This window comes from Setaria italica, chromosome IV, assembly GCF_000263155.2.
Source record: "Setaria italica strain Yugu1 chromosome IV, Setaria_italica_v2.0, whole genome shotgun sequence".
In the NCBI taxonomy this organism is placed as follows: domain Eukaryota; kingdom Viridiplantae; phylum Streptophyta; class Magnoliopsida; order Poales; family Poaceae; genus Setaria; species Setaria italica.
In genome coordinates, this window is record NC_028453.1 from 40,057,779 (window position 1) to 40,085,761 (window position 27,983).

Consider the following 27,983-nt stretch of genomic DNA (forward strand, 5'->3'; position numbering starts at 1 on the left):
TCAAAATATGGCATGAACTTTCTGCCATAATTTCAGAGAGTATTAGAACTATTGTGAATGAGAAGGCATCAATGAGGTACTTCATTCACATGATTATGTCATGCAGACAGAGTTATTTCTTAATTCGTATGAGGAGTACACTTTTCTCATTCCACTTCAACCCCCCCCCCCCCCCCCCCCCCACCAGTTTCAGTTATTTTGGGGTTCTCCTTTCGTTTGGCAACATCGCATGCTTATACAAAATACAACCTATTTTTTGTGTGCCCACAGATGGTGAATCATAACTCTTACCATGAGGATCCTTATGCTAAAGAGTTTGGCATTAAGATCAGTGAGCGTTTGGCTTCAGTTGAGGCACGGATTTTACCTGCTCCTCGGGTAGGTTGAAACCCACTCACATTAAGGAAATATCTTTTGAAGTACCTTTTATTTTTTTTCTCATCACCCTTCTGTGATAGCAACTCCTGTTTGTGGGTGTCATAACAAAGTGGATGATTAACATACCTCATAATTCTTTGTAACATTTCCACCCTGTTCTGTTTTATTTCCAATGATGCAGCTCAAATATAACGAGACTGGCAGAGAGAAGGACTGCTTGCCAAGAGTTGGGCAGTGGAATATGATGAACAAGGTACTAAACATTTAGATTTCTGAATAATAATTTCTAAATTATTTATAACTAAATAGCTATATTGGTTATATTGTTATAAAGAAATGGTATGCATAAGCGCTTGTGTTCCGAGACCTGAGCAATTTTTAAGATGCTGTCCACCTGCCTCTTTCACATTTAGCTTCAAAATGCAATAAATCATATGCACAGTTGTATTTAGCATTCACATTAAGATAATTGCATTTCTTGAATGACAAAAATGGTGGGTTAATATAATTGCACTTCTTGATTTTCCTGCTACTAGTATTAATTTATCTCTTGCATTTTCGTCTGTGTTAAAATATTGTTCGATCATCCATGCCACCACCGACGATTTCCTAATTATTAGCACTACTAATTTTATACTTTGCTAAAAAAAATATTTGCTTTGCCTAAAGATTTACTACTTATTTTCGTTTTCTACTATCTAGAAAATGGTAAATGGTGGTAGAGTCAGGAGCTGGTTCTGCGTCAATTTTGCTCGAAATGTGCAAGAGAGTGTTGCAAGCGGATTCTGTCGTGAACTTGCTCGCATGTGCCAGGCCTCAGGAATGGCAAGTATCCCTCAAACACATGCTGAAATGGCTATTACCCACTTCATCTACTGGTTTATCGAAGTAATAATATAAGGTGACTGTAGGACTTTGCTTTGGAGCCTATTCTTCCACCTATGTATGCACATCCTGATCAAGTGGAGCGAGCTCTGAAAGCCAGGTTCCATGATGTAATGAACATGCTCGGACCACAGCGCAAGGAGCTTGATTTGCTTATAGGAATACTTCCTGACAATAATGGTTCTCTTTATGGTATATAAACTTACAACTCTGTGTGCCAGTTTTATATTCATTCCTGTGTGATTGTGGATATGGTTGCTGTCAACCGCTCTATGTTGGTATCAGGTGATTTGAAGCGTGTCTGCGAAATAGACCTTGGGATAGTTTCACAGTGCTGCTGTGCGAAGCAAGTTTTTAAGATGAACAAACAGATACTGGCAAATCTTGCTCTGAAGTTAAATGTCAAGGTTGGTTTTCTATCGAGTCTGCTTTTGTTTTTGTTGCATTTTCCAGTTGTTGAACCCAACACAATTTTGCTTTCAAAGGTTGGAGGAAGGAATACTGTACTGGTTGATGCAGTGTCAAGACGCATTCCTTTGGTGACTGACAGGCCTACCATCATATTTGGTGCGGATGTAACCCATCCTCATCCTGGTGAAGATAGCAGCCCTTCCATTGCAGCTGTAAGTTGAGCTATCAAACGCATGTTTTGTGACTGATTATTTGAATATTAACCTGCAATTGTTTTTATAACCCTGCAGGTTGTGGCGTCCCAAGATTGGCCTGAGGTGACAAAGTATGCTGGTTTAGTTTCTGCTCAATCTCACAGGCAAGAGCTAATAGAGGATCTGTATAAGGTGACACATGATCCTCAGAGAGGAACAATCTGTGGTGGCATGATCAGGTAGGTGTTCCACCAAGGCCTCCATCTCCTTCCTCTCGTCTGTCTTTTTTACCTAGAGCTCAAGTAATACGTGCTGAGATCCACATTTGCAGGGAGCTTCTTATATCCTTCAAAAGATCAACTGGTCAAAAGCCTCAGAGGATACTATTCTACAGGTACGAGCTCTTACAGAAACATTTGCTCTCATGCTTTGAGGCAAATACCTGCTGTAACTGGCTAGCTAATGTGGTTTCCTTTGGCAGGGATGGTGTGAGTGAAGGGCAGTTTTACCAAGTTCTACTGCATGAGCTGGATGCAATCCGAAGGGTAGCTTTTTTAAGTTTCCCTTTCCTTTTTTTGAGACAACACAACGGAGATAGCAAGAGGCTGGCTGTTGCGATTTACTAGCTGATGTTTCGTATCTGCTTTAGGCATGTGCATCGCTGGAAGCAAATTACCAGCCACAGGTGACTTTTATCGTGGTCCAGAAACGGCACCATACAAGGTTCTTTGCACACAACCACAATGATCAGAATTCAGTTGACAGGAGCGGCAACATACTTCCTGGTGAGTATTAATTGTTTTAGGAATGCTGTATGTATCAAAACATTCTGTCCCTGGACCATGATCTGCCTAATCTAACTAGGGAGCAATGCTTGCAGGTACTGTTGTGGACTCGAAGATCTGCCACCCTACAGAGTTTGACTTCTTCCTGTGCAGCCACGCTGGCATCAAGGGCACAAGCCGTCCTGCTCACTACCATGTCCTGTGGGATGAGAACAACTTCACAGCTGATGCACTGCAGACCCTTACCAACAACCTCTGCTACACGTAAGCTTGGCCACTCTTATTTGCTAGTAGTTCATCTAGATCTCAACTCAACCATGTCCCAGCTGCTTAAAGCGATGATACTATATAACTGTTTGAATTGCTTGTGCAGTTATGCGAGGTGCACGCGCTCTGTATCTATTGGTAAGCCGCTTTCTGAAAGAAATATGGTTGAATCGATCAGTCTGTTGCCTTGGTTTATGAATGACTTATTTTATCCGTGACCATCAAACCAAAATGCAGTCCCACCAGCGTACTACGCTCATCTGGCTGCTTTCCGCGCCCGGTTCTACATGGAGCCCGACAGCTCGGAAAGCGGGTCGCTGGCAAGTGGCGTCCGTGGAGGCGGAGCGCCGTCCAGCTCGTCGACGTCACGCAGCACCCGAGCGGCCACCGGCGGAGCCGTCAGGCCCCTCCCCGCGCTCAAGGACAGCGTCAAGAACGTCATGTTCTACTGCTGATGGAGCCTGCCTGCCTGTCTCTACAAGCTAGCCATGCAGTAGCGCTGCTTTTGATCCTCGATAAGATAAGCAGCCAGCCAGCCTGCCTGAAATTCGAGTCGTTTATTGGTCAGTAGTAATAATCTGCTTGCTACTATTGCCAGTCATACTATTCAGCCCTAGGCCTTGCTTGCTGCACTGGAGGGATCCCATATGTTGTTATGAACCTCTATTATGTTCATTGTGGATCCTATCATGTTGTTATTGTTGTCAGTTGCCATTTGCATTTTCAGAATTTGCTTGGCTGCTATTTCAGAATTTGCTATCTGGGACATTTTGTTGTGAACTGTGGTGTGCATTTGGATTTTCAAAGTTTTGCTTGCTATCTGGGGTGCCAGGCATGCATCAGCTGCTGGCCATTGCCTTGCATGGTCATGAAATGCGTTTTCTTTAGGGAACTGCATGCCCATTCTTGGATTCAGCATCCTTCAGTCCTTGTGGTATATTATTATCAATTGTAACCATGTACACTTTCAATCGCTTTACATCATCCATCTCTACAATTACAATCAACACAATGGCATCCACACACATGCATACACTTTACAATACACTCCGGTCCGGTATCAATGGAATATGTGCAGCCACGAGGACCTTGGCTTCAGGGTATCATATCACCACATCTCTCTGGTTCAATACGTTCTAGTCAGAAGTTGAAGACTTGTTCCCCATCAGGCTGGTCATGATCCTGAGAAAACAATTAGTATTAAGCGACACTAGCTCATCGTTTTATTGGTAGGTTTGAAGTTAAATTCGTGCAAGTTGGGGAGAGGCCTTACCTCTGAATCCTAGTCTGTGGCTTTCTGCAGCATCCAAATTTGGATTGTGAAACAACAAATGGGTCAGTCAGTTGCTTCCCCGGTCTCTCTTCAGTAAAGTTCTTAAGAGTGGGCACACTTGCCTTTCTTTCGGTCTTACTACTGTCACTGTACTAGGCCCTGCGCCTGCTGGGGTTTGCGGAGGATGTTCGAATACTCTTGGTACGGTCTTTGCCTGCACGGATGATATATAGCATCATTCATCAGATATCTCCTATTACTACAGTCCTGATGATTGCAACGCTGTCACCACAGCATCAGATAGCCAGATTTATTCACAACTCACCAGATTCCTGAACTGAAGATTGTAGAACATCTGCAGATAGCGCTGTTTGGCAGCCCTCTCTTCCTTGTTCAGAGTCTTCCAGAATGTATACGTTGAACCCATGTTCAGGACCTTAGTTGCATAAATCTTCCATGTGTAGCTGCCATCATGTTCAACGCATGTTTAGTTTTACTGTTTTTTCATCAGATGCATCCAAGAGATATTAGGTCAGTCATGTTATGGTATGGCACCTACCATTCGTAGATGCGCTGAAGCCCAGCAGTGGACACCTTGTTCCAGTAGCTTGGGTCTTCCTTGCACTTTTGGAAGAAATCTGCAATCTTGTTGCTTGCCTCCCTGCCGTTCATGGGATTTATGTGGAAACCGGAGACACCATCCACTATGATCTCTGCCGGTCCTCCCTGATTTGTCGCAAAGGTTGTCAAGCCGCAGTTCATCGCCTCAATCACTGTCAGCCCAAATGCTTCATAAAGTGCAGGCTGAAACCACAGTAGACATTATGTTAAAAGGTTAGAGTTGAGTTTGATTCTCTGCAACTTTCAGCATAGAAGCTAATGCATACCTGAACAAATGCACCCTTTGTATCAGCAATGCAACGGTACAGCTCACCGTTGCGGACACGGTCAGTCTGTGCCTTGATCCAGCGGATCTGTCCTTTAAGCTGGTACTTGTCGATCAGGTTGTGCATTTTGTTGATCTCTTCAATCTCTTCCCGGTCCTTGGACTGTGATGCCTCCAGCAGGCCAGCGACCACAACAAGGTTTACCAGGTCCCTCAGCTTCCTGTTCTGGCCATACCACTCCACTAGTCCAGTGATGTTCTTCACCTTGTCCAGCCTTGCCATTGAGAAGATGATTGGCTTGTTTCTGTCTGCCAGATACCCTCTGATTTTATGGCAGCACAGCAATTAGCAAATCGGACCTGTGGAAGAGATTTTGTGTCTTTTGGGAAAAGGAAAAAAAAACTTACATGTGTTCATCGGTGTCCTGCTTGCTGTAGAGCAACTCCTCAATCTGTGGGTGTAAATCTGTCAGCCGCTTCTGCTTCTGAGTGAAGGGGAAGTAGATGGACTGGTCAGCACCGGGTGCAGCAATGTTGAACTTTGGATCAAAGACATTAATGCCCGTGGCGTAGCGGCAAAGCCCTGGCATTGTGAACGCGTAGTGGTGCTCATATTGGCCAGGCTTCTCTTTGCTGCACCATATGTTCATGTTTCAGGCTTCTAGGATTAAGTAGTGGTCAGTGTTCTGAAGATACAGTGAGATGCATTATACTGACCTTCCAGCAATTTCTTGGTATGTGCTGGTGATGATGAAGTCACTGGTGTTCATGGCAATCATATCAGCGGTGAATTGGCAGGAGAAGTGGTACTTCTGGTCTAGATCTCTCCACTTGACATCTGAATCTTCATACTTCGTCTTCTCCAGAGCGTGTGCGATTGTCCCCTGTCAGTAAAATCATTTTGTGTCATACCAAATTTTTGTTGGTAGCAGAAGTAATCTTGCAAGACTTCAATTGTCATGAACCTGAGTGACCCCAAGCTTGCTTGACATGAGGGACGCCACCAAATTGCCATCGGTGTAGTTGCCGATGATCAGGTCTGGCTTACCCTCCAAAATGTCAAGAATTTTGGCACAAGAATCCTGAAATTGCTACTGTGAGCAGGGCACTTATTGGAATATCATAGGCGTAAGAACTGACAGCTGGCAAACCTGGGCATATCTCTCTAGGTATGGGTAGATGTCAAACCGGGACACCCACTGGCGCAAATCCTTGCCGTCTTCAGTCTTGAATGGCACACGAAGTATGCTGCAATGTTTTGTGTTTTCAACTGGCTCGAGCTCCACGTTGCATTTTGTGCCCTTGGCATCTGGTATCAGTCTTGTTAGCTGCAGGAACATTATCAGCCGTTAGGACATCTATATCTATCTATCTATATATATATATATTAAAATTGAGCAGATATGGATCATGACGTCATGAACTTTACCACAAGAATCTTTGGTGTTACTTTCAAACCCTGCTGCTTGATTCTTTGCAGCAACTCCTCTTCAAGGGCCCTGACTTGGTCCAGGATGTAGACCACCTGACCGCCGGTATCTGGCAAGCCAAGAACCTTCTCTTGGCCAAAGTAACCGTGAATGGAGAAGACGACGATGTTGAATATGGTTGGAACTCTGCTGAAGAACTTCTCCATGTTGATAGGGTCTGGCGCTTGTAGCACTTCAGACAGGCAATTCAGTGTCTCTTTGCACCTTTCAGCAGTGTCACCCCACCCTTTCTCCAATCCCCACTCTTGAAACCTGCAACACCAGTGTTGTATTCAGGAACCTTAGGCACAATATCTAGTATTCGCACAAAGAATTTTTATGTTCTTGAGATAGAAATCTCACCTTTGTTCAAACTTGGCGAATGGCGTGTATCTTGGCAGCCCGCTGACGAATACCTCAGCAAGTAGCAGCGCTGTCTGAAGCTTGTTCACCGTGTCAATGATATCGTTAATCATCAGCTTCTGCATGTTCATGAGGTGATCAGGATATAATTAAGTTCACTTGGTTGCTCATTTTTGACACTAGTATATCCACCATGAAGAGGTGATCAGATATCCGTACCTCACCACGGTAGTTTAGTGAAAGCAAATAGTCCAGCAACGGTTTCATGCTAGTTTCAGGCTTGTCGCCCAGCTTTGAAGACATAAATTTGGAGACAAACTGGAGCCCGTTTCCTATGGATGACGGCAGTGTGAGATGCGGCGTTGAGAGGTCAAGAGCACCGAAATCGACTTCCAGTGAGTTGTCATCCTTGGCCCTGAAGATTCAGATACAGTTTCAGCTGGCATCAATACATTTGTGATCAATGTAAAGGCTCCTAGTATTTGATTGGTGAAGACTGCATACCAGTTCTCGTCATATAATGTCTCCTTGAACTTGAGATACTCAGACGGTGTGATTCCTTCGACCGACAGATCGTCGGAATGAACTTTGACGTACTCCCAGATGCCAGGATTCATCCTGACAGCAAATGCAACATAGGGTGGTAGCACCACTGCTTCCTGCAGGGATAACAAGTTATTTGAGTTAATACGAGACCATTCCATCAAACTTGATGTTGTCTGCAGAAGATTTTAAATCGAGATGAGATTACCGGTGTCGAACAAATAATGTAACCGAGGAAGCCTTCGACAAGCTTTTCCTTCTCGACTTTGTCATCCAGTGATTTCTCCAGCTCCTCTAGGAGCTGCTGGTTCTTCAAGAGCCTCTTTCCCTTGGACACATACCTGAAACATTGTCATACCCAAAAGAAAAAGAAAAAACTTTTAGCATTGCAAATGAAAATCATCTGAATCCATCGTGGTGACTTCATTTAAATCGGGTTTACCTCTGGAAGCATCTCTTCATCTGGTACCGGCTTTGCCTTAGCGCATCGGGCATGCTATCTGCAATGCTGTCCGTCCTCTTGAAGCTGAGGTTGGACGCCATGCTGGCCTGGGAATGGGAACAAAGAAGAATGCTATGGATCGGAGGAGGAAGAATGCTGTGACTGGCTGGGTGTTGATGGGGCATCAATTTATAGAAGAGAGCATAAAACATTAGTCTCTTGACAAGGTTTTCTTTCTGTGGACACCAGCTGGAAATGGGAGATGGCGCGAAGGGGAGAAAGCATTATGCTGAAGAAACATGCAAGGCAAGAAAGGCATGAAATGGTTTCAAAAAAAAGAAAGGCATGAACACCAACGCCGTATCATTGTAAGATTCCTTGGATTGATTTTATTACCATACATTCTCCCTACCCTATAAATGGAAAGAAAGGGATTTCTTTAATTATTCTGCAATTAGTACGAGTTACCTCGTTGGAAAGTCCAACATCAACCGCTGGGGTTGGAATTGGATAACTTGCATATGAAAACAATGTACAGCTCATCCTGAACACAAGCATACGGTCTCATGGTTTTATGCTTTACATTGGATCCCAGTAACGGGCTTCCTGACAACCTGGGTGCCAACCCACACATTTTTATGCACATTTGGCGTGATACCAGTTATTTTGCCAGTCGCAGCGGCCATGCAGTAACTTGAGAAATAAGCTACGTTCTGATGATTAAGGGCACAACAATTTGTTTCTGATTTGCCACACTCTAGCTTACAGATATACCAAGTACGTTACGTAAAGGGCTATTTTTTGTTAATCTAGACCAAATCGTTAAATTCTGCCAGCATTTACAGTGACTGGTCAACTGTAAAACAAAAGTCATATTTTTGAGCCAGGAAGAGGGCCTTATATTTAACCGCAAATACAAGTCAAAATCCATCAAACCCAAATCTTACAATTTACAGACCACCATAACCAGGAAACAGAAAAGAATTACACACATATTGAGTCCTGGTGAAGGATACCCATACTAAGAGGTCAAGAAAACGTGAGCATCTGCAGACTGATTCAGCAGAGAGAACCATGCTTTTCCTCAGGGCTCCCCAAACCATCATATCATTCCAGTGCATATATCCTTTTTTTTGTTGCGAAAGATTTCTAAGGCATAGAGTGGTAAAAACTCAAGACCCTCAAAACAAATGAAAACTCCTGGATCAATCGTGAATACAAGCTCTCAATATAAATACAAACTCCCGGAACAATCCACAAGGGACAACTGAAACGTGTGGCTGTACCAAAACAAGCCAGTGTCTGCAAGAGAAAGGAACACAAAATGCATGTGTGAGCTGCTGTTAGTACCCTAACATATAATAAGATAATTTATACAGGATAAGCAAGATTCTGAAGGGTGCAAGGAACATACCGCACAAAGATTTTCAGAATGGCTTCACTCTTCAGACTGGGCATTTGTTTCGTAGATGCGACGGCTCTTGTTGTACCTAATGTACCTCTTGCCATCACAACTTATGATGCGCACCTCAGGGATCTGCTGAACGATGTGCCAGTTCTTGCCACCGTCCAGGCAGCTCCTGAGTAACGAAAGACTGCACTGCAACTCAAACCGTCGCAGGCCTCTGCACTTTTGAATCAGTAGTTCCAGCCACCGCGGGAAGGCAATGCTCCAGAAGATGATTAGCTCTTCGAAATAAAATGTCTCGGTGGATGGGGGAAACACAAGTCTGAGGTATTGCAGCGCGTCAAGGCCTGCCACATGCTTCAGCTTGGAGCAGTCGTCAATAATAAGGGAATGAAGCATGGGCAGGTTGGAGATCCTCTGAAGAGCCTTGTTATCTTTGAGATGGAGCTCATCAGACAGTTTTGGCAGGTCCTTGATTTCAGTTAGGCTATATGCACCCTCCACATGAAGTTCACGCAGCGCCACATGTTTTAGGCCTTCTGGTAGAGCTTTCAGTTTAGGACAGGACTGTATGTGCAGTGACTTCAGACAAGGTAACAGTACCTGGCTCTCCTCCACAGCTAATGACCACTCTTCCAGTCTCCTCATGTTTCTGAGCTTCAAAACCTCAAGCTTGGGAAACGAAGTGGCTGGTGAAAGTACAGTTGTGCCCAGGAATTCCGAGCCAATGGTGACAACTGAGTCCACATTTGAGATTTGCAGGGACTTGAGCTGGTCCAGGAGACCTAGTGAAGGCAGTTTAGTGCATGACATGCAGTTTTCAAGATCCAAAAGCACAAGGCTGGGGAAGGAGGTTCCTAGCTTGGGACCTTTTATCCAATTTGGGAACCTTACACCTCTGTAGTTCTTGATTACTAGCTTCTCAATGCTCTTGGGAGGGATGAGCTCATTCCATATCTTTTCACTGGCTTTGGCTGATTCCTCTCCACTGCATTGACCATTGCTTACTTCCTGTTCTTTCTTCTCTTCTATCACTGATTCATCTTTGTTCTCTTGGCTCTCCTGTTCTTCCTGTTGCTGTTCTTCCATTACAGGTGCTTTCTCAGAGAGGTATAGATCCTTTAGGAATGGCTTGTTTGCAAGTGCATTAGCACCTGAAGTAGCTCTATCCAAATTCTCTATGTGAAGGTGCCTTAATTCTGACAAAGCTTTAAGGTCATCTAAGTCACAACCCTCAGGTCCGTTGTTGTCATGACCAATGATTAGACCAGATAGATGATTGAGATGTTTCAGTTCACCAACACCCTTTGGTACATAGCTTAGGGAGGTTCCCTCGAGACGAAGGCATCTAAGCTCTAGCAATGCCCTGATGGACCAAGGAAGTCTCTGTAACCTTTGGCAACCTTGAAGGCTCAAGGTCTGCAAGTTAATGAGAAATCCAATGGAAGAAGGCATATCTCTGACCTGAGTTCCATCAAGATTGAGGTACCTCAAATGTACCAAGTTGCCAATGGATCTTGGGAGTGCCTCTACTGCTGTCTTGCTCAAATCTAATACACGCAACAATGGAGCTGACTCGATGAGAGGATCTATTGCTCTGACATTTGGGCTTTTGAAGAGCATCAGTGACCTTATGCTTATCTGCTGCTTCAGCGAAATTGGATCCTCCGAGCAGTTTTCCATGTTACAGAATGTGAGGTGCCGAGGCTTTGACAATGAGGTGCTCAATTTCTGCTGACCATGAATTAAGATACTCTCGTCTGCTATCAAAAAGCGGGCTAGTGAGCGGAGAAGATCATGCGTTATCCAGCACCGTTCAACATTGTCAGGATCAGGTTGTAACAAGTTTCTGCTTATTAATTCTACATAATGCTCCTCAGCTGATTCTTCAAGCAACTTGTTGTCTCCAGCATTTACGATGCCTTCAGCAATCCAACGCCGAACAAGGTCAAAGCGCTGAATGGAGCATTCTTCTGGATACAGAGAACAGCGGAGGAAACACTCCTTCAGCTCGGAAGGCAGGTCAGCATAGCTCACGTACAGAGCTTGTGGTACTTCTGGAACGATTGGAGGCATGGACCAAGAATCATTATTCAGGACCATCTCCCACTCCGCCTTGCTGTTGCCTCTTGACCTCAGGACACCTGCAATGACCTTGATTGCTAGAGGATGGCCGTCACATATCTCTGCAATCTTAATCCCGACATCCTTCAATGCTGCAAGCTCCTCTGAATTGCATTCCGGATCAACTTGTTTGCACAATAATGCCCAGGCATTCTCAGTGTCCATTTTATCAACACGGTGGACGATAGCCTTCATGCTTGACGCCACTTCCTCATTCCGAGTTGTGATCAGTATTCTTCCTCTCGCCACACCATCTCCCAATGGATCTTTGAGCAGATTGTCCCATATGCCTGGATTGTCCAAGTCATCTAGGACAATCAGAAATCTCTTGGAAAGAGCAGAGCTGAGGAGGCCAAGGAGCTCCTCTCTGTTCTCTGTATCCCCAACATTAGCACCGGCACCGGTGATGATCTTCTTCAAGAAAGCTACCTCCGACAAATCCTTGGACATCTTAACCCACACACAGATGGGGAAATTTTCAGTCATCCTGTCATCATTGTAGATCTCCCTGGCAAGCGTTGTCTTGCCGATCCCCACGGCACCAACAATGGCAAAGACATCCACCTTCTTCTTGCCCTCCCTAAGCATCCTTGGCACAAGGCCACCCACAGCCTTGTGGACCTGTGACCCTACTGCTTGCGGCTTAGCCGCATCATAACAGTTGTTACAGACGCTATTATGACTGGACCAATCCCTTTTTGCATCGTAGTGTGTTGATCCGACAGGAAGCCTGGGCATTTCCTCCTCGACTTCCCTGAGCCTGAGATCAATATCTCTAATCGAGAATCCGATTTCATGTCGGAACTTGCGGGGGCCAGCAGGCTTGAAGCAGGAGAAGCATCGGACCTTGGGCGTGGGTGGGCGGTCGTCGGCGAGGATCTTTCCGGCCTCGATGATGCAGACGTCGAGGACGTCGTCAATGTCGTACATGGCATCCTTGACCTGCGCCACCCAGGCGTCAAGCTTGGCGGTGAGGACGCGCCTCCGCTCCTCGTGGGAGACGATGGCGTTGATGCGCGAGAGCGTGGCCAGGAGGGCCCTGACGTCGTCCCCGACGCCGAGGGCGGCGCAGGAGTCCTGGCCGGCGAAGTTGTGCAGAGAAGCCGTGCATCGCCTGACGAAGGAGTCGAGCACCATCGCGATGGAGGCCCACCTGCTTGTGTTGCAATTTTTTCTGGTAAGCACAGAGCGATCACCGAAGAGGAAAAGTATCTGGTTTTCATGGAAATTTCTTAATTACTGAGACGGCACGATTGGGGATTTTGGTGTTTTTTTTTTGCAAAGGAATTCCTTTTTTCATCTTTGGAAGATGACGCCGACAGATACAGGAAATGTACAATGGATGGAAAGAAATCCTAAAAATCTACTACTCTTCATGGAAACATAGCGAAATTATTGATCAAGATCGTGAGACCAAAGAGGCAAGAAGAAATCTTCTAATAATCAGATCAAGAACAAGAGATCAACATGGAGAAAAAGAAATTGGGAAAGGGAGATGGATTGACATACCTTTGCTGGAGAAAGAAGAAGAAGGTTGGGGGCGAAGCAGAGCAGGGCAGGAGGGAGAGGAAGAGGAAAGGCGATAGGGCCTAAAGGTGGCGACAGCGAATGTCACCACCTCGACGGCCACCACCTTCCTCCTTCCCCCCTCTCTCCCCTCTGCTCTTCTCCCCAAATGCAATGCAAAAGCCTCTTCTTTCTGGATCTGTCGCTGTCAGGAAGGGCTCGACCTTGATGAGATGAAATCAAGCAGCTAGCTGTTGGATGATACGATCCGATCCTCCTCCTGCAGACAAAAACCTGATGCCGGCCCGGTAGGTGGAAATGGTCGTTCTTTTCTTCTGGGAATCTGGGGAAGAAGAAGAAGGAGGCTGATCGATGAGCAGCAGCTCATCTCGGCTGTACCAACCAACGCAACAAGGACGGAAAGTCCCCATTTAGTCAGAGGGAGCTTCTTCACACCTACGCCCCTGCTGAATTCCTGCTATTCATACCGGGCACCAACAGGGGTGTGACTGCAAATAATACCTATACTGTCTCAAGGAAACAAAAGTGGCCGGCCTTTGTTGCTTCGCGTCTTGTGGTGGTTGTCAAAAGTGGCCGGCCTTTGTTACTTCGCGTCTTAGTGGTGGTTGTTTGTGTATTTCTTCAGTGTTTTTTTTCTTTGATCCTTTGTGCTCTCGTGCTGGTTCTGATTGGCTTCATCGAGATTGTGCCTGTAAACTGCTTTCTTTTTAATCAAAAGGTGCTTAGGCACTCATGAAAAAAAAATGGTCGGCCTCACCACCAAATTTAGTTTAGTCAGCAAAAGAGGAAAAAGAAAAGAATACTAAATTGGTATAATGATCTGGCACTGCATATAGTAGTATAGTCTGTCAGGGACAGCAAAGCCATGTCCATGTATGGGCAATGCAGGTCGCCCTCAACCATATTGGCTTATTGCACACCACGATCCACATGAACTAATAACAATTTATAAAATAAGAAATTAAAAAGAGAAGCTGCCAGGACGACTCTCCAAAAGTCACCATTGCGTTCGTCTCCAACAAGACTCACTCCTGCTGCTTTGCTGTCCTTTTTTTTTTCTTTCTAGCAGTCCTCAGAAGCTCGTGTCGTGTCATCAATATCTACATACTATTGCTTAACCAGAACTCACTCAACTACACAGTTGAGATTAAAAAGCTGGCAAATGTAAGTAGTTCAGAGGCCGGCCAGCCTGATGCCCTGATGATATCCAGAACTTACGCAGAAAAACAATCAAGAATCATAATAAGTAAGATGCAATTAGAACGTGAAATTACTAAAACTCTTCAGAAGAATGATGACAAAGCATGGCCGTGTAGCTCAACTGCTCAAGTAAAAGATAAAAACTACAGATGCTAGACCAATACAATGACTGGTGATGTCCCCTGGTGAGTCATCTCAAAGATAGGCTTTCTGCTACAGAACTTCAAAGATGCACTAACTTCATCGAGCATAGAGTACAGCACTACAAAAACAGACCTATTATCTATATATACACATTGATCAGGGCAGTCACATCCCTAGCCTCTTGGTGCCACACTCTGAGCAGAATTTCGATGTTGCCCTTAAATATGGGGAACCACACTCATCACAGAACTTGGCAGGGCTGGTTGGCTGAAATACAAAAATACACCATCAAGGCAAGGGATAAAATAAGGTAGCATTAGATAGCAGGGCATGACAACTATGATCTAATGGAACTCCTACAACAACTGGAGGCAGCAAAATGAGAACTTATGTTCAATTGCTAATCTTTTGTTCAGTACTTCAGCCATAACAAGTGCATACAAGCTTGATTTCCAAGCCCAAGCCAACAACTCTCTTTGTGAACAAAATTAAGTTCAAGGGCAAATCATGATAAAACTGCATGAAGTTGATAACTGTTGCCAATGCTAAATTGAAGAAGGTTACTAACAATAATATGCATGCGTCCTCCAAGATGACCTTGTCCAACTTGCAAGCAAGATATATGCTGAGATAAATAAGCCTGCTGCTGGTTTTGGGGGTTATCTGACAAATGTGGGGCGCTCGTACATTGATGAACGGGAGGGAACTGGGTACAATGTTGTACTTGCTGAATGGTATCATCCTCCGATTGATGGAAAAGGTGTAAATAAGGTTGATTTTCTAGCTGTTCAATATGTCTCTTTGATGTTGACTGGTGCTGATTTTGTATCTGGAACACATCAAGCTATGTATTAGCCAGTGAGTTGAGTTAGATTGGTAGATAAACAAGAACGATCTACCAACTATTTGCACTTATATAAGAATTTACTTGATGATGCCGCCACAAAAACAAGCTAATAAGAACTGATGAACCAGGTGGGCAGCAGGCAAAAAATTGTAAATGCACGATGCTACTTGCTACTACCATGAGTGAAGTAAAAACATAAAGTTAGCTCATTTGGTGGGCGGAATCCTGATGAACAAACCAATGGAGAATTCTCATTCTCTGCCAAAGCCTAAACAAATTACAAGGGATTAATAATAATATAAAAAGTAAGTTACTCAGTTTGGCTGCAATTTTGCATTCTCTGAAGCCCAGTATTCAACATTTCAACTTACACTTGTCTCAGGGATGTCAAATGCTGCCTGCGGAGAGCGCCTGAACTTATGCCGGGGTGAATAGAATTTATAATCTCTTGAACAAATAGCAACTTCACTTCGACCAGTCAATCTTTTGAACCTTCACATTTTGGGATACGATGAAAAGGAGAACAAAGTCATAACAGGATATCAGAGGCTTTTGTGCAACCAAAAGAACAAGCAACGGTACAGGAAAATAAACAGAGGTTTTCCTAGTAAATTGTTATTGAAATCAATGAACCTAGGGCTTTGTTTTACTGCCAAAGTTTTGAGTTCTTATTTGAAGTTCATTATAAACTGAAAGCATTCATTATGAGTGCAGATACCATGCCTGTCTAATTTAAATGAATGGCCGTTAACAAGAAATCGATTCTGTAGATTACCACAGTTAATCCCCTTCCCCTGCGATGGCAGATAGCTTAATGGAATATAGAAATATTCAACAATTGCCTTAGGACATTTTTGGGCACAGGGCAAAATTCTGTGCCATCCAAGGATACAAATGGCCCATAACTGTTCAAAAGGAATAGTTAACAAGATAGTATTGTGGTCCAAGAACATGCAGTTTTGCGAAAGACAATCGTTGGTCCACTAGAAAGATTATGTTTTATTGAACCGACCCACTACCACAAATTGAATAGCAAAAAGACAATCATTGCGGCAAGGGTAAATACAGGAATTTCCATATACTATCCCAGACACTGAGCCAACCTTAGAAGCAAAGGAAGCTAAGCAGCTAACATTGTGTAAATTAGAAGCCCTACCATTCTGCATCCTCCATTCTCATATTGTCTGGCCTCTCTATGATTGCCAATCCGTTAATTACAACAAAACGAACTCGTTTTTCTTCTTGAACCACAAGTTCAGGAAACTTTGTCCTAGTTGAATGAGAAGTCGCTAACTCCCTCCTCTTGAAGCTGCAAGGGCCTATGCATCGAATCAGACTTAAGAACATAACATCAGATAATGTTGTGCAGAGTAAACATTTATAATGAGCCATCATACCTTTCTTTGGGAACCTTTGAATCAGTTTCCTGTACAAGCCACCGGAAGCTTCAAGAGCTAGCCCTATAGATTTCTCACGGAACCCAATCAAAGACGCAAGACGCACATTGACATCACTGACCAAGGTTTCATACAAGTTTGCTATATACATTAATGGCAAAGCAATCATAGGATCACCCTCATATCGAACCCCCTGTTGCTTTCTTTTGCTTGATTTATCATCAACCTGGCTAAAGTCCGAGCTAGAGCATTCCACCGTCTCAACAACATGCTCACTTATAAAATAATCAACAACGAGGTCCAAGAACCTAGATCTTGCCATTTCAATAGGGAGAACATCTGCAACCAAGGGAGAAATGTTGTTACAGCATAAGCATGGGAGGGAGGGAGGGTGAAAAATGGTACAACAAAACTAAATGTACTTCACGGGGCACTACCTTGAGGAGTCAGGATATCAAAAGGACTGGAGGGTCTGCTGCTGTTATCAAGAGCCGATTGTTCATCATCAACTCTTACACCATGGAGGCTCAAAGAGCTGCTACATGATCCATGCATGCAATCCTAGCAGAGGAAACAGCAGTTATTACTCGAGCTCCTACATTGGTGTACAGGATACAATCACGAAAAGGAAACAAATTCCATTTGCAGCCATCATCACAAGAAAATGACTCATTGTTTTAGCTAAATATTATGAAACCAAGGACGATTGCAACCTTTCCATGAAAACTAAGCATATTTCAGACATGAAAAGTAGCAGTTTTTCCTAGGTAGATAGGGTAAGTCGCAGAATACTAGTCGCGCTAAAGAAAAGAATGCCCACCCAGGCAGATCGTCGCTTGCCTCCCCCCAAATGACCAAATCGCACCACACCAACAATTTATAATGAAAAAGAAAGAATGGCCTGATAGATACCCGTGGCGCCATAGCCCCGTCGGTAGTCGGCACTGGATTAGTCCTTAGTTGAGAGGAGTGCGAGAGAAGGAGAGGTCGGTACCACGGAGCTGGAGTCAGCCGCGACGAGGCTGTCCCCCCGGCGGCCGGCGTCGTCGTTGGTGATGGCCTCCGGGTCGACGTCATCGCCGAGGAAGCCGGCGTCGTACCCACGGCCCCGCATCGCGCACCGGCAAGCAGCGCAAGAGGGGGAGAGTGCCGAGACCCCCCCGCCCCCTCACCCACTGGGATTTCTCAACTCCGGCGGCCAGTGAGAGGAGAACTGGAGCAGGCAGTACGTTGGGCCGGCCCAATCGTGGCCCACAATTCGGCTGTTGGCCCATTCTACTTTCTCGAGCACAATATGGTAAGCATTTTTCATACAACGGAATTTGCCTGAACAAGGCAGGCACAGGAATTCTCTCAAAGGTCGTCAAGGCACACAACACTCCGCTTCAGAAGTACAAAGGAAATGCAAATGTAAGTCATGTAGTGGAAGAAAATTCACCAGAATAAGAGTTGCTATTTTCATAATCAACAAAAATTTATCAACAACAATCTGTAACATCCAATTATTCCAGGTAACCGTACGATCCAACAACAATCCATTATTACAAGTTCAGACATAACACCAAGAGGGCAAGCAAGGTCAGGAGCAGCCCTGCTTTATGCGCCCAATTCTTATACACACGTGCAAAGGGGGAATGGATCTACACAGTCAATTCCGTCCTCGAGACAAGAATGCCGTCCGTATCAGCATAGAGCCACTCCCCGTCGCAAATCCTAGTTCCCGCAATGGTCACGGGGACATGCTTCTCACCAATGCCCTTCTTGTTTGCCTTCATGGGGTGGGAGTTGAGAGCTCGGACACCAATGTCGCAGCCATTAATCTCATCAACATCCCTGATGCAGCCGTTCACCACAATGCCGGCCCACCCATTGTTCTGTGCCTGCTGGACAGGGTTGCCACCCAGTATGGCACAGCGCATGCTCCCACCACCATCAACTACAAGGACCCTGCCGTGGCCTTTCTCCTCAAGGAACTCACGGATCAGAACATTGTCCTCATAGACCTTCAGTGTCACAATAGGACCAGCAAAAACTTGGCGCCTTCCGTAGATTTGGAAGATGGGATGGAGAGCACGAAGCTCGCCATTCATAATCAAATGAGGATTAGCATCGCATACTTCAGCGGTGGCCAATGGCAAGGCAGCCATATTAGCTTCACTCCTGCTTGTCATCAGAAGAGAAGAAACAAAACACAAACCCAAAAGAAATCAAGCTATTCCTTGCGTAAGAGTAACAACAAATTCTCTAAAGAAGAACATCTTTAAATCTATGGAACTTGAAGACTGATAGATGACATCCAGAATTATTAACAGCAGTCATGTATAGATCCCTAGCAGAAGATAAATGTAATGGTTCCACTTAGCTAACATCAGGAATTTTTTTCCATGATTTAACTGTCAAACTGCCATGGAGCAGAACCAATTTTTTTAGTAGTGCACCAGCAAACATCAACCCAAAGAAACATAAGGTCCAGTCTTCCATGAAAAACGTAAACCACAATACTAGCCTCAACTGAGAGACCCAAACATGTCTGTCTATTTGAAAGAAGAACATCTTTCTGAACAAAAAGTTTAAGCAGGTCGTCTAACATGAACTTGCCCTTTCGTCACTACCTCATAGGCTCACATTTAGAAGCAGAGCTAAGTCCATACAGCTCCAGTGAAAAAGGGAAAAGGAAAAACGATAAGAGGCACTGTCTGACTCGGCATAAAGGCGCAAAGCTCTAAAACGGTTCAGCATATGTTACAGGTCATTTCCTAAGAGGCGAAACTCTGTATGTTTTGGTTATGACTTGTGAATCTGAAACTATCCATGGGTTTAATTCAGAAAAAAAATGAATATATTATGATTGGAGTGAATCGAGAAAGGAACATGTCTCTTGCACGAGCATGAAAACAGCTACGTATTTCACCACAATAACAATTCGTTTTACACCCCAAGTATAGGAAGCGGTGCAACACGACAACTCGTTGCTATGGCTGATGCGGCATCTAAAGTGGGCACCTTGCACCAAAAGAAGGTTTTTTAGCTCATGATGAAACACAGGGAAGTGACATAAATCCATGTAGAAGTGCATGGATGGAATGCAAGGCACACGATCCAATCCATCGAATTATTACAATTGGTAGCAATCAGGGGCGGACCCAGACAATTTGTGCAAACAAAACCGCCGTTGCGCACAGCAACTGGGTGGGATCCAAATACAAATAGCTTATCCTAGGGTCTCCGTTGCGTGCAGCAGGAAGGGAAGGGAAGGGAAGGGCATACCTGGTGGGGGCTCGTCGCCGGCAAAGGGCCCAGTCGTCGCCGCCAGGAAAGGAAGACCAAGAAAGGAGGGAGAGTGAGCGAGAAGGGTGCGGGTGGGCGCGGCGGTGATGGCGGCGCCCCGGCGGTGAAAGGGGAGAAGAGGGGCCGCCGACCACGATCGAGATCGGGCGGAACGAATGGGGCTAGGGTTGGGTTGGGGGCAGTGGCTGGTGGGGTGGTGGTGGAGGAGGATCCGATCCGCCGATCCGGCAGCGGCAGGGGACGTGGACACACGCACACAGTGACACAGGGAGGGGACCCAATGGCCGGCCTTTCGATGCCTACATCCTATCCTAGGAAGGCGAGGCGTCCTTTTTTTTCCCCCCTGTGTTTTTTAAGACTGCTGCTGATAAACAGTGGAGAAAAATCGCGAAAAAAGGCATTTTATTTTTCTTCAAAAATAAACATAATCCAAGCCGAAACTATGATTTACTAGGTTGCTGGACAAGTAGATGAGATGCCAAATCTGTGCTCTAAAGCAAACGGGTGACGAAAATGCCCCGGTAAATCCTAAAAATATAATTTGGCAGTCGCATCCATTTCACACTTGTAATAAGTGTTTGCGGGTAACCAAGCTTTCGAGTACAAGGAAATTGTTCCAGCATGCGACACCAACCAAGAACCAACGACATCTAGCGAGCCCGCGCCGCCGCTCTCTCCAAGGCCTTGAGCCTGTTGGCCTCCATGCGCGCCCTCTGCTCCTCCGTCAGCTCAATTTTCGCCCGCTTGGTGCTGCCTGCTTCCTCCTGCTGCTTCAAGCTTGTTTCTTTTGGAGCCGGGTGCTCTGGGGCCTCTTTGTTGGATCCCTCTCCACCTGGGATTTGGGGTTCCTGTTGTGATATCAACAGCAGTATTCAGGCAAAAAGTATAGTGGATTGTATAGTAGCTAATGGCTTGTCATGAATGACCAGATCACTTGCAAAAAAATTAGGGGGCAAATACTTACATCAGCTGCTTTTCCGTAGGTTTCATTGAGCAAATCTTCTTGCATCAGATCCACATCATTCCTCTCCATTGGTGGATCCATTAAATCTCCGTGCGCTGGGTCGATGGCATGGTTATCTTCAGTCCCTAAAAATGCGTCCTCAGCTGCAGTTCCATCTGCAACAGACCTTAGACTATCACTATCATGGGAGCAAACGTTCAAGAAAAATGCAACTCTAGCCAAACTTTAAACAATTATATGCACGCATGCTACTTTTCTATCAGCAGTGCAGCAACCCTTATTATGCCAAAATTCGAAAGTTCAGAGAGGACAGAATCCGAGTCTCTGTCTTGGAGAAAACAGAGACCGAGTCACAAACCACTGACTAACCAACACCATCTACTAACCCTTATCACCCAGACTCCAACCATCCAACCCGATGCATGCTCGCTGTTAACAAAACAAAGAGCTCATACCAGGTTCACCTGCTGGCGTGACTTCTTCAATTGGTGCTTCGTGCAGCACTGTAGGATCTCCCCCTCTAGCAACCCTGTCCCTCAGTTCAGAAATGCATTTCTAAGGAACAGTGTAAATGAGGAACACAGGTCAGAAATAACAAGGTTATGTATGGCAAGGTCCTAGAAGAAAGAAAATGTCATCTTCCTGGCAAGAATGGCCATTGTGTGTGTGTGAACAGAAGATTTTTATGCTCTGTAGTTTGTAAGGTAGGCTTAACGAACAACAAATCAATGACGTTTGAGCCGAAATCACTTGATTTCAGAGCTTAGCAACAGATTCCACAACTGAAAGAAGAGATTTTACACTTGAAAGTTTCTTTAACTAGTTAAAGAAACAACAGCTCGATGGCACGTTGCCCACAAGCATACTGTTCTACAACTAGAACAGAAGATTTATTCCTCGCAAAAAGAAAAGGAACAAAAAGATCGATGGTCAATGGTCATGCATGGTGCTTTTCGTTTAAGGTGTTCTCCAAATTCACTCCCTTTGATGCAACAGTCCTCCAAATTCATCATTCATATTTATCATTGTGTAATAGCAAAGCATGGGTAACAACAAATAATAACGATTTTCAGATGCCGCTTAGTGAGGAGGAAGGGGGGGGGGGGGGGGGTTGTTAGTTAAAACACATCATTTCCTGGCTTGAACACACATGTATTGATGTATCATATTACAAAGCACCCAAGCTAATACCGTGTCAACTTGAGCTGGCCATTCTCTCTAGTATGTTCATTTTATTTGTAATCACATTTGGTTGGAATAAGAGGATGAAAGCGGATAGCTTACCCTAACACGGTTGCCAGCCCCCACTTTCTCAACTTTTCGCACAAACTGTTCAAATGAGTAGTAAGGGATCAAGCGAGAGTGCCAGTCCGTGTACAGCTTGATGAGATTACCAAGGTCCTCCACCTGACATGTAGGTGTAAATTTAAAGATTAGGATGTCAAAGGAAACATGAGTAAGCACGTACTACATCGGCAAAACAGGTTTTCTTTCCTCTTGTCATATTGTGAGATAAGCTATAATTGTTTCATTTATTGTTGAATAGCGCATATGTATAACGAATGCTGAAGAATGTCATTTCTTATTGTATCCATTCCTTGAGGGAAACAGAAAGCAAATGAAGTCGGCTGCAGGCAGAAGGTGGAGGCACAGTTTTCTTTCTTCAGCAACAATTCCCAACCATTGCACTACTCTATGCACATATCATAAAAAAGGGGATTTTGCAAGCATGCCATGGTTGGGGTCCAGTGAGTCCAACCAAAAAAATGGGTAAAGAAGAAGGGGAAGAGATGTAATAGGTACCTCGTGGCCTGGTCGGGCGCGTGGCTTGAATGCCTTGGGGAAGTATCGGAGGACGAAGCCGATGCCGTCGTCGGAGAGGAGCAGGTCGGGGGTGAGCTTGGGGCGCGTGGTCCTCTCCTTCTTCTTCTTCTTATTCCGGTTGTTGTCCTGCGGTGCGTCCCCCTCGGGCGGCGGCGCCGCGGAGGCTGGAGGCCTTGGCTTGGCGGTGGGGTAGGAAGAGGAGGCGGCGAAGCGGGAGGGGTTAGGGTTGGCGGTTGGGTCGGCGGAGGCGGGCGCGGAGGGGCAGTCGCGGGACCAATGGCCCGGGCGGCCGCACTTGAAGCAGCCGGTTGGCGGCGCCGCAGCCATGGTCGGACTGGAGATGGGGATTGGGGAGCGGGAGGAATCTTGAGGAAGGAAGGAAGCGGGGGGGGCGGGGGGGGAGGGAGGACTCTCCGAGAGCCTCTTTTGGGTGGGTTTTGGCGGGATCCGATCCAAGCAGAGAGAAGAGGGGCGGCGCGGTGGCGCCAACAGCTGCTGTGGAAAGGACTTGGGCTGGGCTGTATTGGGCTGCCTTCACGTTTGGACTTTAGGCCCATCCGCGACAAAAGAAAAGAAAAAAAAAACCTAAATTGAGGGGCATTCCGAGAATTGAACTCGGGACCTCTCGCACCCTAAGCGAGAATCATACCACTAGACCAAATGCCCTGTTTGCGCTTCTCTTATCTCCATAGATATATAAAGGTCAGGACAAGCAACGGCAGCAACGCGGTTGGCAGTGTGCTTGCATTATTGGCCCTTGGCCGTTTCGGAAACATACATACATGTACGTACATCCATCCTGATTGGATCTCATATAGTATATAATTAAACAAATAAAGGTGGCAGCAGCAGGCGCTACGTGCCTAGTAGTAGTGTACTATATAATTGGGTAGCGCTCCATGTGGCTAAGGCCGGCAGCGACCCACACTCTACTAGTGTATGCATTCAATTTGTTGCATTGGTTAAGTTTCTTGTGTTGTATTTGTACTCGTAGGAGTACATTTGTCCGCCTCTCTCTCCGGCGGGATGGGCACATGTAATCATGCATACTACTGTGATGGATCCATGTGTCCCGATCCCATCCGATATTCCCGATGCATGGCACACGTGATGCGCTGCAGGTACCTTGCACTGCATACTAATTAATTGATTAACTAATTAATTGCTGATTAAGTTGCTAATTAAGAAAACCGCAGCATAGCATGCATGACACACGACGACCTGAGGTACGTAGCTGGTGGATTCAGATCTCCGATTCAGATCGGATCTCCAACGACACAGCACAGCACGGCGTGCACGTGACTGACATGCGGGTCCAGATTCCTGCGAGGCTGGTGGTGGATGGGACCCACCCCTTGATATTTCGGCATCACCCCACCCGTTCCATTTCCCCCTTTTGTTTCCTTTTTAAGAATAAAGAAAAATCCTACGGACTCGCAAGCAAAACGGCTCGAATTCCAATGAAAATAATTTATAAAAAAATCACCATCGACAAGGCGGCTTTTGTCCTCTTCCGCCACGTTGAGCTGAGCTGTCGGCCAACACAGGCATCACGGAGGGCTAAAATGAAAAGAACCATAAACCCATTGGAATTGGATGCGTTTAAAACCCAACCCAACCCCCCCACCGCTCTCTCCCGTCGAGATCCCCATCTGCAGCGGAGGCGGCAGCAGCAGCAGCTGACACCAGACGCTGCTGCACCGCAGCGGAGGAGGCCCTTCCTCTTCCGGTTGCATCGGTGATTCGGAGCACCCCTTTGCCGGCCGGCCGGCCTGGTAAGACAACACATCTCCTTCCCTTGCGTTCCGGCACCATCCGTTCCTAGATCTAGTATGAATCTGGACTACTATACACATCGGTCTAGTAAGCAACTACTACCTTGGTCCTTTTTCCCTGCTCAATGGAACTTGCTTCTCCACCTGCACGCGCACATATTCTACACTTTTTTCTTTTTGCCAAAGACAGATTTTTTACGCTTGCAGGGCCAGGTTTACTTTTCCGCGGTGCAAATTTTCTTTAATCCGCAACCCGATCCAATCAAAAAGCAGTTAATAGTTTTGTTAGGGGAGGAAGCCCGCCCAATTCGTGCTACCCTGCATTTCACTTTTCTGGTGTTTCCTGCATCACTCAATCAAGCGAATCATGACCTTGGAATCAAATAAAAGACTGCCACTGTATGCTAGTACGCCTATAGGAGAATACCGCAACTTGCTATCAATTTTGAATTCGGCTGGGACCATCAATGATTGCTGGATCTGATCTAAGCACGTCGGGTCATGCCAACTACTCCATTGCATGGCTGCATCACACATATCTACTCTATGTTGTTTCGTGTGGGCATTGCTGCCTGCATGTATAAGCTCTGTGCCCAAAACCGTTCCAATCTGCTTGCTACTTTGCCCAGATGCTCTTTCCCAGATCTAGTTTAGGTGCATAATGATCGCAGGCCGCAGCTCTAGTCTAGAGAAAAAAATATGAATAAAGAGGCTGGTCCAGTGCTTTTGTTGGGTTCAAGGTTTAAAGATAGCAAAAGACATTGCCAATTTTTCTGGAATCCAGACTGCCTTATGCCCTTATCCAATTATGTGTATCGCCGAGGTCCATCCTGTTTTTAGCAAAGCTACCTCATACTATTTGCTGCCTCCTTTTAATAGCCAGACCATGTGCATGTTACATCAAATGAATGCCATCTGACCGAATATACTTGTTGGGCTCAGTTTTGTTTCTGTAAAAGTGATAGTGCAAGTTGATGGTCTTGGAAATTGCTTCGGGTCGTAGGGGTACTTACTGGACATACAACTGTTGGCGGTAAAAATTTTACAGCTGCATGTCAATGTCCTGCCTCCTGATAGGCTCTTGTGTTCTGGACCTCATAGTTTATTTATTCATTCTGTGCTACAGCATTGTTTCCTGAAATGTTAGATGGTGAAATGTTAGTGTGATAAATGTATCTTTATCGTCACGGCTGTTGGTGAAGATATGTGATAGCTGTTGGTGAAGATATCTGTTAGCAGCTCCAGTTGTTTTCTACAGCTAGTGTAGAAGCTCTTCCCTGATATGTATGGTTTGCTGTTACTGCACTGTTCAACTAACTCTGTTGTTTCCTTTTCTTTTTTTTTTCAACTGTCCTCTTTTCAGACCATGGCGGACGTGCATGAACCATTGGTGCGCCGCAAGAGGAAGAAGGTTTTGGTGGACTATTTGGTGCAGTTCCGATGGATCCTTGTTATCTTTGTGGTCCTTCCGATTTCATCTCTGATCTACTTCAATATCTATCTGGGCGACATGTGGTCTGCCATGAAGTCAGAGAAGAAGCGCCAGAAGCAGCATGATGAGAATGTGCAGAAGGTTGTGAAGCGGCTCAAGCAGAGGAACCCAAAGAAGGATGGCCTTGTTTGCACAGCCAGGAAGCCCTGGATTGCTGTTGGCATGCGCAATGTGGACTACAAGCGTGCCAGGCATTTTGAGGTTGACCTTTCTGCCTTCAGGAATATCCTTGAGATTGACAAAGAGAGGATGGTTGCCAAGGTTGAGCCCCTTGTGAACATGGGTCAGATTACCAGAGCTACCTGCCCCATGAACCTTGCCCTTGCAGTCGTCGCTGAGCTCGACGACCTCACTGTTGGTGGGCTGATCAATGGTTATGGTATCGAGGGTAGCTCTCACCTCTATGGGCTTTTCTCTGACACAGTTGTTGCAATGGAAATTGTCCTTGCAGATGGCCGTGTTGTTAGAGCCACCAAGGATAACGAGTACTCTGACCTTTTCTATGGCATTCCCTGGTCCCAGGGAACACTTGGGTTCCTTGTCTCTGCTGAGATCAAGCTCATTCCCATCAAGGAATACATGAAGCTCACCTACATTCCAGTCAAAGGGAATCTGAAGGATATCGCGCAGGCCTATGCTGATTCTTTCGCGCCAAGAGACGGTGACCCTGCAAAGGTCCCTGACTTTGTTGAAGGAATGGTGTACACTGAGAGCGAGGGTGTGATGATGACTGGTGTTTATGCTTCAAAAGAAGAGGCAAAGAAGAAGGGCAACAAGATCAACTGCGTCGGGTGGTGGTTTAAGCCTTGGTTCTACCAGCACGCTCAGACGGCACTGAAGAGGGGTGAGTTCGTGGAGTACATCCCAACAAGGGAGTACTACCACCGCCACACCAGGTGCCTGTACTGGGAGGGGAAGCTGATCTTGCCGTTCGGTGACCAGTTCTGGTTCAGGTTCCTGCTGGGTTGGCTGATGCCACCAAAGGTGTCTCTGCTGAAGGCGACCCAGGGTGAGGCTATCAGGAACTACTACCATGACAACCACGTGATCCAGGACATGCTGGTGCCGCTGTACAAGGTTGGAGATGCCCTTGAGTTTGTCCACCGCGAGATGGAGGTGCGTGGTCTCTTGTTACTGATTATTACTGTTGCATACCACACCCTGCATTATAATACTAACCACTCTTCTCTATATATGTTGCCAGGTGTATCCGTTGTGGCTGTGCCCTCACCGTCTGTACAAGCTGCCTGTGAAGACGATGGTGTACCCTGAGCCTGGATTCGAGCACCAGCACAGGCAGGGCGACACGAGCTATGCGCAGATGTTCACGGACGTGGGCGTGTACTACGCCCCCGCTGCTGTGCTAAGGGGTGAGGAGTTCAACGGCGCGGAGGCGGTGCACCGGCTGGAGCAGTGGCTGATCGAGAACCACAGCTACCAGCCTCAGTATGCTGTGTCTGAGCTGAACGAGAAGGACTTCTGGAGGATGTTCGACGCGTCCCACTACGAGCACTGCCGTCGCAAGTATGGGGCGGTGGGGACGTTCATGAGCGTGTACTACAAGTCGAAGAAGGGGCGGAAGACAGAGAAGGAGGTGCAGGAGGCGGAGGCGGCCATCCTGGAGCCAGCCTATGCAGATGAGGCCTAGTCCTAGCTGTTGATGAAGCGGCGTTTGTGATTTAGATGTCGGCAGCGGCAGCAGCAGCAGCAGCGTTTGTTTTGTTTACCTGATGATGGGATTTGGAACGAGATGTTGGTCTCGGTTCTGCTTGCTTAGAATAACTTGTTGATTGTGTAGTGTGTTTGTCTCTGTTGGTCAGTCGTTGCCGCCATTGGTACTATGTAGTGAGTGGCTTTTTATCATTTGTAATGGAATTGCTGAACTTAATTCGGGATTAGCATGGATAGCTCTTTTGTGTCTTGTCTAATTCTTGATGCACGGTGGAATGTTTTGCAACTGACTGGTGGTTTCGGTTTTAACTGGAGATACCCCTGCTTTTGCTCTGCTCAGTTAGCTGGTGACGGACTGGTGTACTAGGAGGGCAGTGCTGTGCAGGGCTGCTTGTTCAATGTTGATTCCCATTCACATCACATGCA

At 45.9% G+C, this 27,983-nt stretch overlaps 7 protein-coding genes and 1 non-coding gene across 12 annotated transcripts in view; 2 read left to right on the plus strand and 6 right to left on the minus strand.

Moving 5' to 3' along the window:
- LOC101754081 (protein argonaute 1D-like) overlaps positions 1-3,700 on the plus strand; it is a 7,658-nt gene extending 3,958 nt beyond the window's left edge. Inside the window, 13 exon segments of the mRNA XM_012845069.2 lie at positions 271-378; positions 560-631; positions 1,081-1,203; positions 1,290-1,455; positions 1,549-1,670; positions 1,749-1,886; positions 1,965-2,107; positions 2,200-2,262; positions 2,350-2,413; positions 2,518-2,653; positions 2,749-2,917; positions 3,027-3,058; positions 3,158-3,700. Coding sequence (XP_012700523.1) covers positions 271-378; positions 560-631; positions 1,081-1,203; positions 1,290-1,455; positions 1,549-1,670; positions 1,749-1,886; positions 1,965-2,107; positions 2,200-2,262; positions 2,350-2,413; positions 2,518-2,653; positions 2,749-2,917; positions 3,027-3,058; positions 3,158-3,375 — 1,554 coding nt within the window. The 3' untranslated portion in view covers positions 3,376-3,700.
- Positions 3,701-3,823: 123 nt separating this feature from the next.
- LOC101754478 (sucrose synthase 7) lies at positions 3,824-8,060 on the minus strand. The gene is made up of 16 exons (XM_004966478.3): positions 7,897-8,060; positions 7,663-7,795; positions 7,416-7,570; positions 7,131-7,326; positions 6,912-7,030; positions 6,509-6,821; positions 6,231-6,407; positions 6,045-6,161; positions 5,797-5,963; positions 5,488-5,712; positions 5,081-5,402; positions 4,753-4,997; positions 4,519-4,657; positions 4,316-4,407; positions 4,194-4,217; positions 3,824-4,102 (listed from the first exon to the last, which is right to left on the minus strand). Exons 1-16 carry the CDS (start codon positions 7,995-7,997, stop codon positions 4,057-4,059), a joined length of 2,571 nt encoding a protein of 856 aa, XP_004966535.2. The 5' UTR covers positions 7,998-8,060; the 3' UTR covers positions 3,824-4,056.
- Positions 8,061-8,753: 693 nt separating this feature from the next.
- LOC101755142 (putative disease resistance RPP13-like protein 1) lies at positions 8,754-13,368 on the minus strand. The gene is made up of 3 exons (XM_004966480.4): positions 12,938-13,368; positions 9,311-12,581; positions 8,754-9,198 (listed from the first exon to the last, which is right to left on the minus strand). The coding sequence occupies exon 2, from the start codon at positions 12,563-12,565 to the stop codon at positions 9,335-9,337; it is 3,231 nt and encodes a 1,076-aa protein (XP_004966537.1). The 5' UTR covers positions 12,566-12,581; positions 12,938-13,368; the 3' UTR covers positions 8,754-9,198; positions 9,311-9,334.
- Positions 13,369-14,192: 824 nt separating this feature from the next.
- On the minus strand, positions 14,193-17,724 carry LOC101755547 (uncharacterized protein At2g02148). 5 transcript variants are annotated; one of them, XR_002677235.1, is made up of 8 exons: positions 17,538-17,724; positions 16,981-17,104; positions 16,544-16,882; positions 16,303-16,465; positions 15,518-15,638; positions 15,324-15,414; positions 14,987-15,128; positions 14,193-14,566 (listed from the first exon to the last, which is right to left on the minus strand). XR_002677235.1 is itself a non-coding variant. In XM_004966481.2 (8 exons), the coding sequence occupies exons 1-8, from the start codon at positions 17,655-17,657 to the stop codon at positions 14,465-14,467; spliced, it is 1,293 nt and encodes a 430-aa protein (XP_004966538.1). In that variant the 5' UTR covers positions 17,658-17,724; the 3' UTR covers positions 14,193-14,464. The 5 variants fall into 5 exon arrangements, 4 of the variants coding, with proteins under 4 accessions (XP_004966538.1, XP_022681427.1, XP_012700600.1 ...); XM_004966481.2 differs by having other exon boundaries at positions 14,868-15,130; positions 15,354-15,414; XM_022825692.1 differs by lacking the exon at positions 15,324-15,414.
- A 252-nt stretch (positions 17,725-17,976) lies between these two features.
- On the minus strand, positions 17,977-20,107 carry LOC101756229 (putative 4-hydroxy-4-methyl-2-oxoglutarate aldolase 2). Its single transcript, XM_004966483.2, has 2 exons — positions 19,811-20,107; positions 17,977-18,703 (listed from the first exon to the last, which is right to left on the minus strand). Exon 2 carries the CDS (start codon positions 18,688-18,690, stop codon positions 18,184-18,186), a length of 507 nt encoding a protein of 168 aa, XP_004966540.1. The 5' UTR covers positions 18,691-18,703; positions 19,811-20,107; the 3' UTR covers positions 17,977-18,183.
- A 109-nt stretch (positions 20,108-20,216) lies between these two features.
- On the minus strand, positions 20,217-23,023 carry LOC101756626 (TIMELESS-interacting protein). The gene is made up of 5 exons (XM_004966484.3): positions 22,599-23,023; positions 22,080-22,202; positions 21,251-21,350; positions 20,796-20,950; positions 20,217-20,679 (listed from the first exon to the last, which is right to left on the minus strand). The coding sequence occupies exons 1-5, from the start codon at positions 22,944-22,946 to the stop codon at positions 20,482-20,484; spliced, it is 924 nt and encodes a 307-aa protein (XP_004966541.1). The 5' UTR covers positions 22,947-23,023; the 3' UTR covers positions 20,217-20,481.
- Positions 23,024-23,213: 190 nt separating this feature from the next.
- TRNAP-AGG lies at positions 23,214-23,285 on the minus strand. Its single transcript has one exon. It is a non-coding gene; the product is annotated as a tRNA-Pro (tRNA).
- A 931-nt stretch (positions 23,286-24,216) lies between these two features.
- LOC101757042 (delta(24)-sterol reductase) lies at positions 24,217-27,814 on the plus strand. Its single transcript, XM_004966485.3, has 3 exons — positions 24,217-24,394; positions 25,758-27,002; positions 27,091-27,814. The coding sequence occupies exons 2-3, from the start codon at positions 25,761-25,763 to the stop codon at positions 27,532-27,534; spliced, it is 1,686 nt and encodes a 561-aa protein (XP_004966542.1). The 5' UTR covers positions 24,217-24,394; positions 25,758-25,760; the 3' UTR covers positions 27,535-27,814.
- The last annotated feature ends 169 nt before the right edge of the window (positions 27,815-27,983 follow it).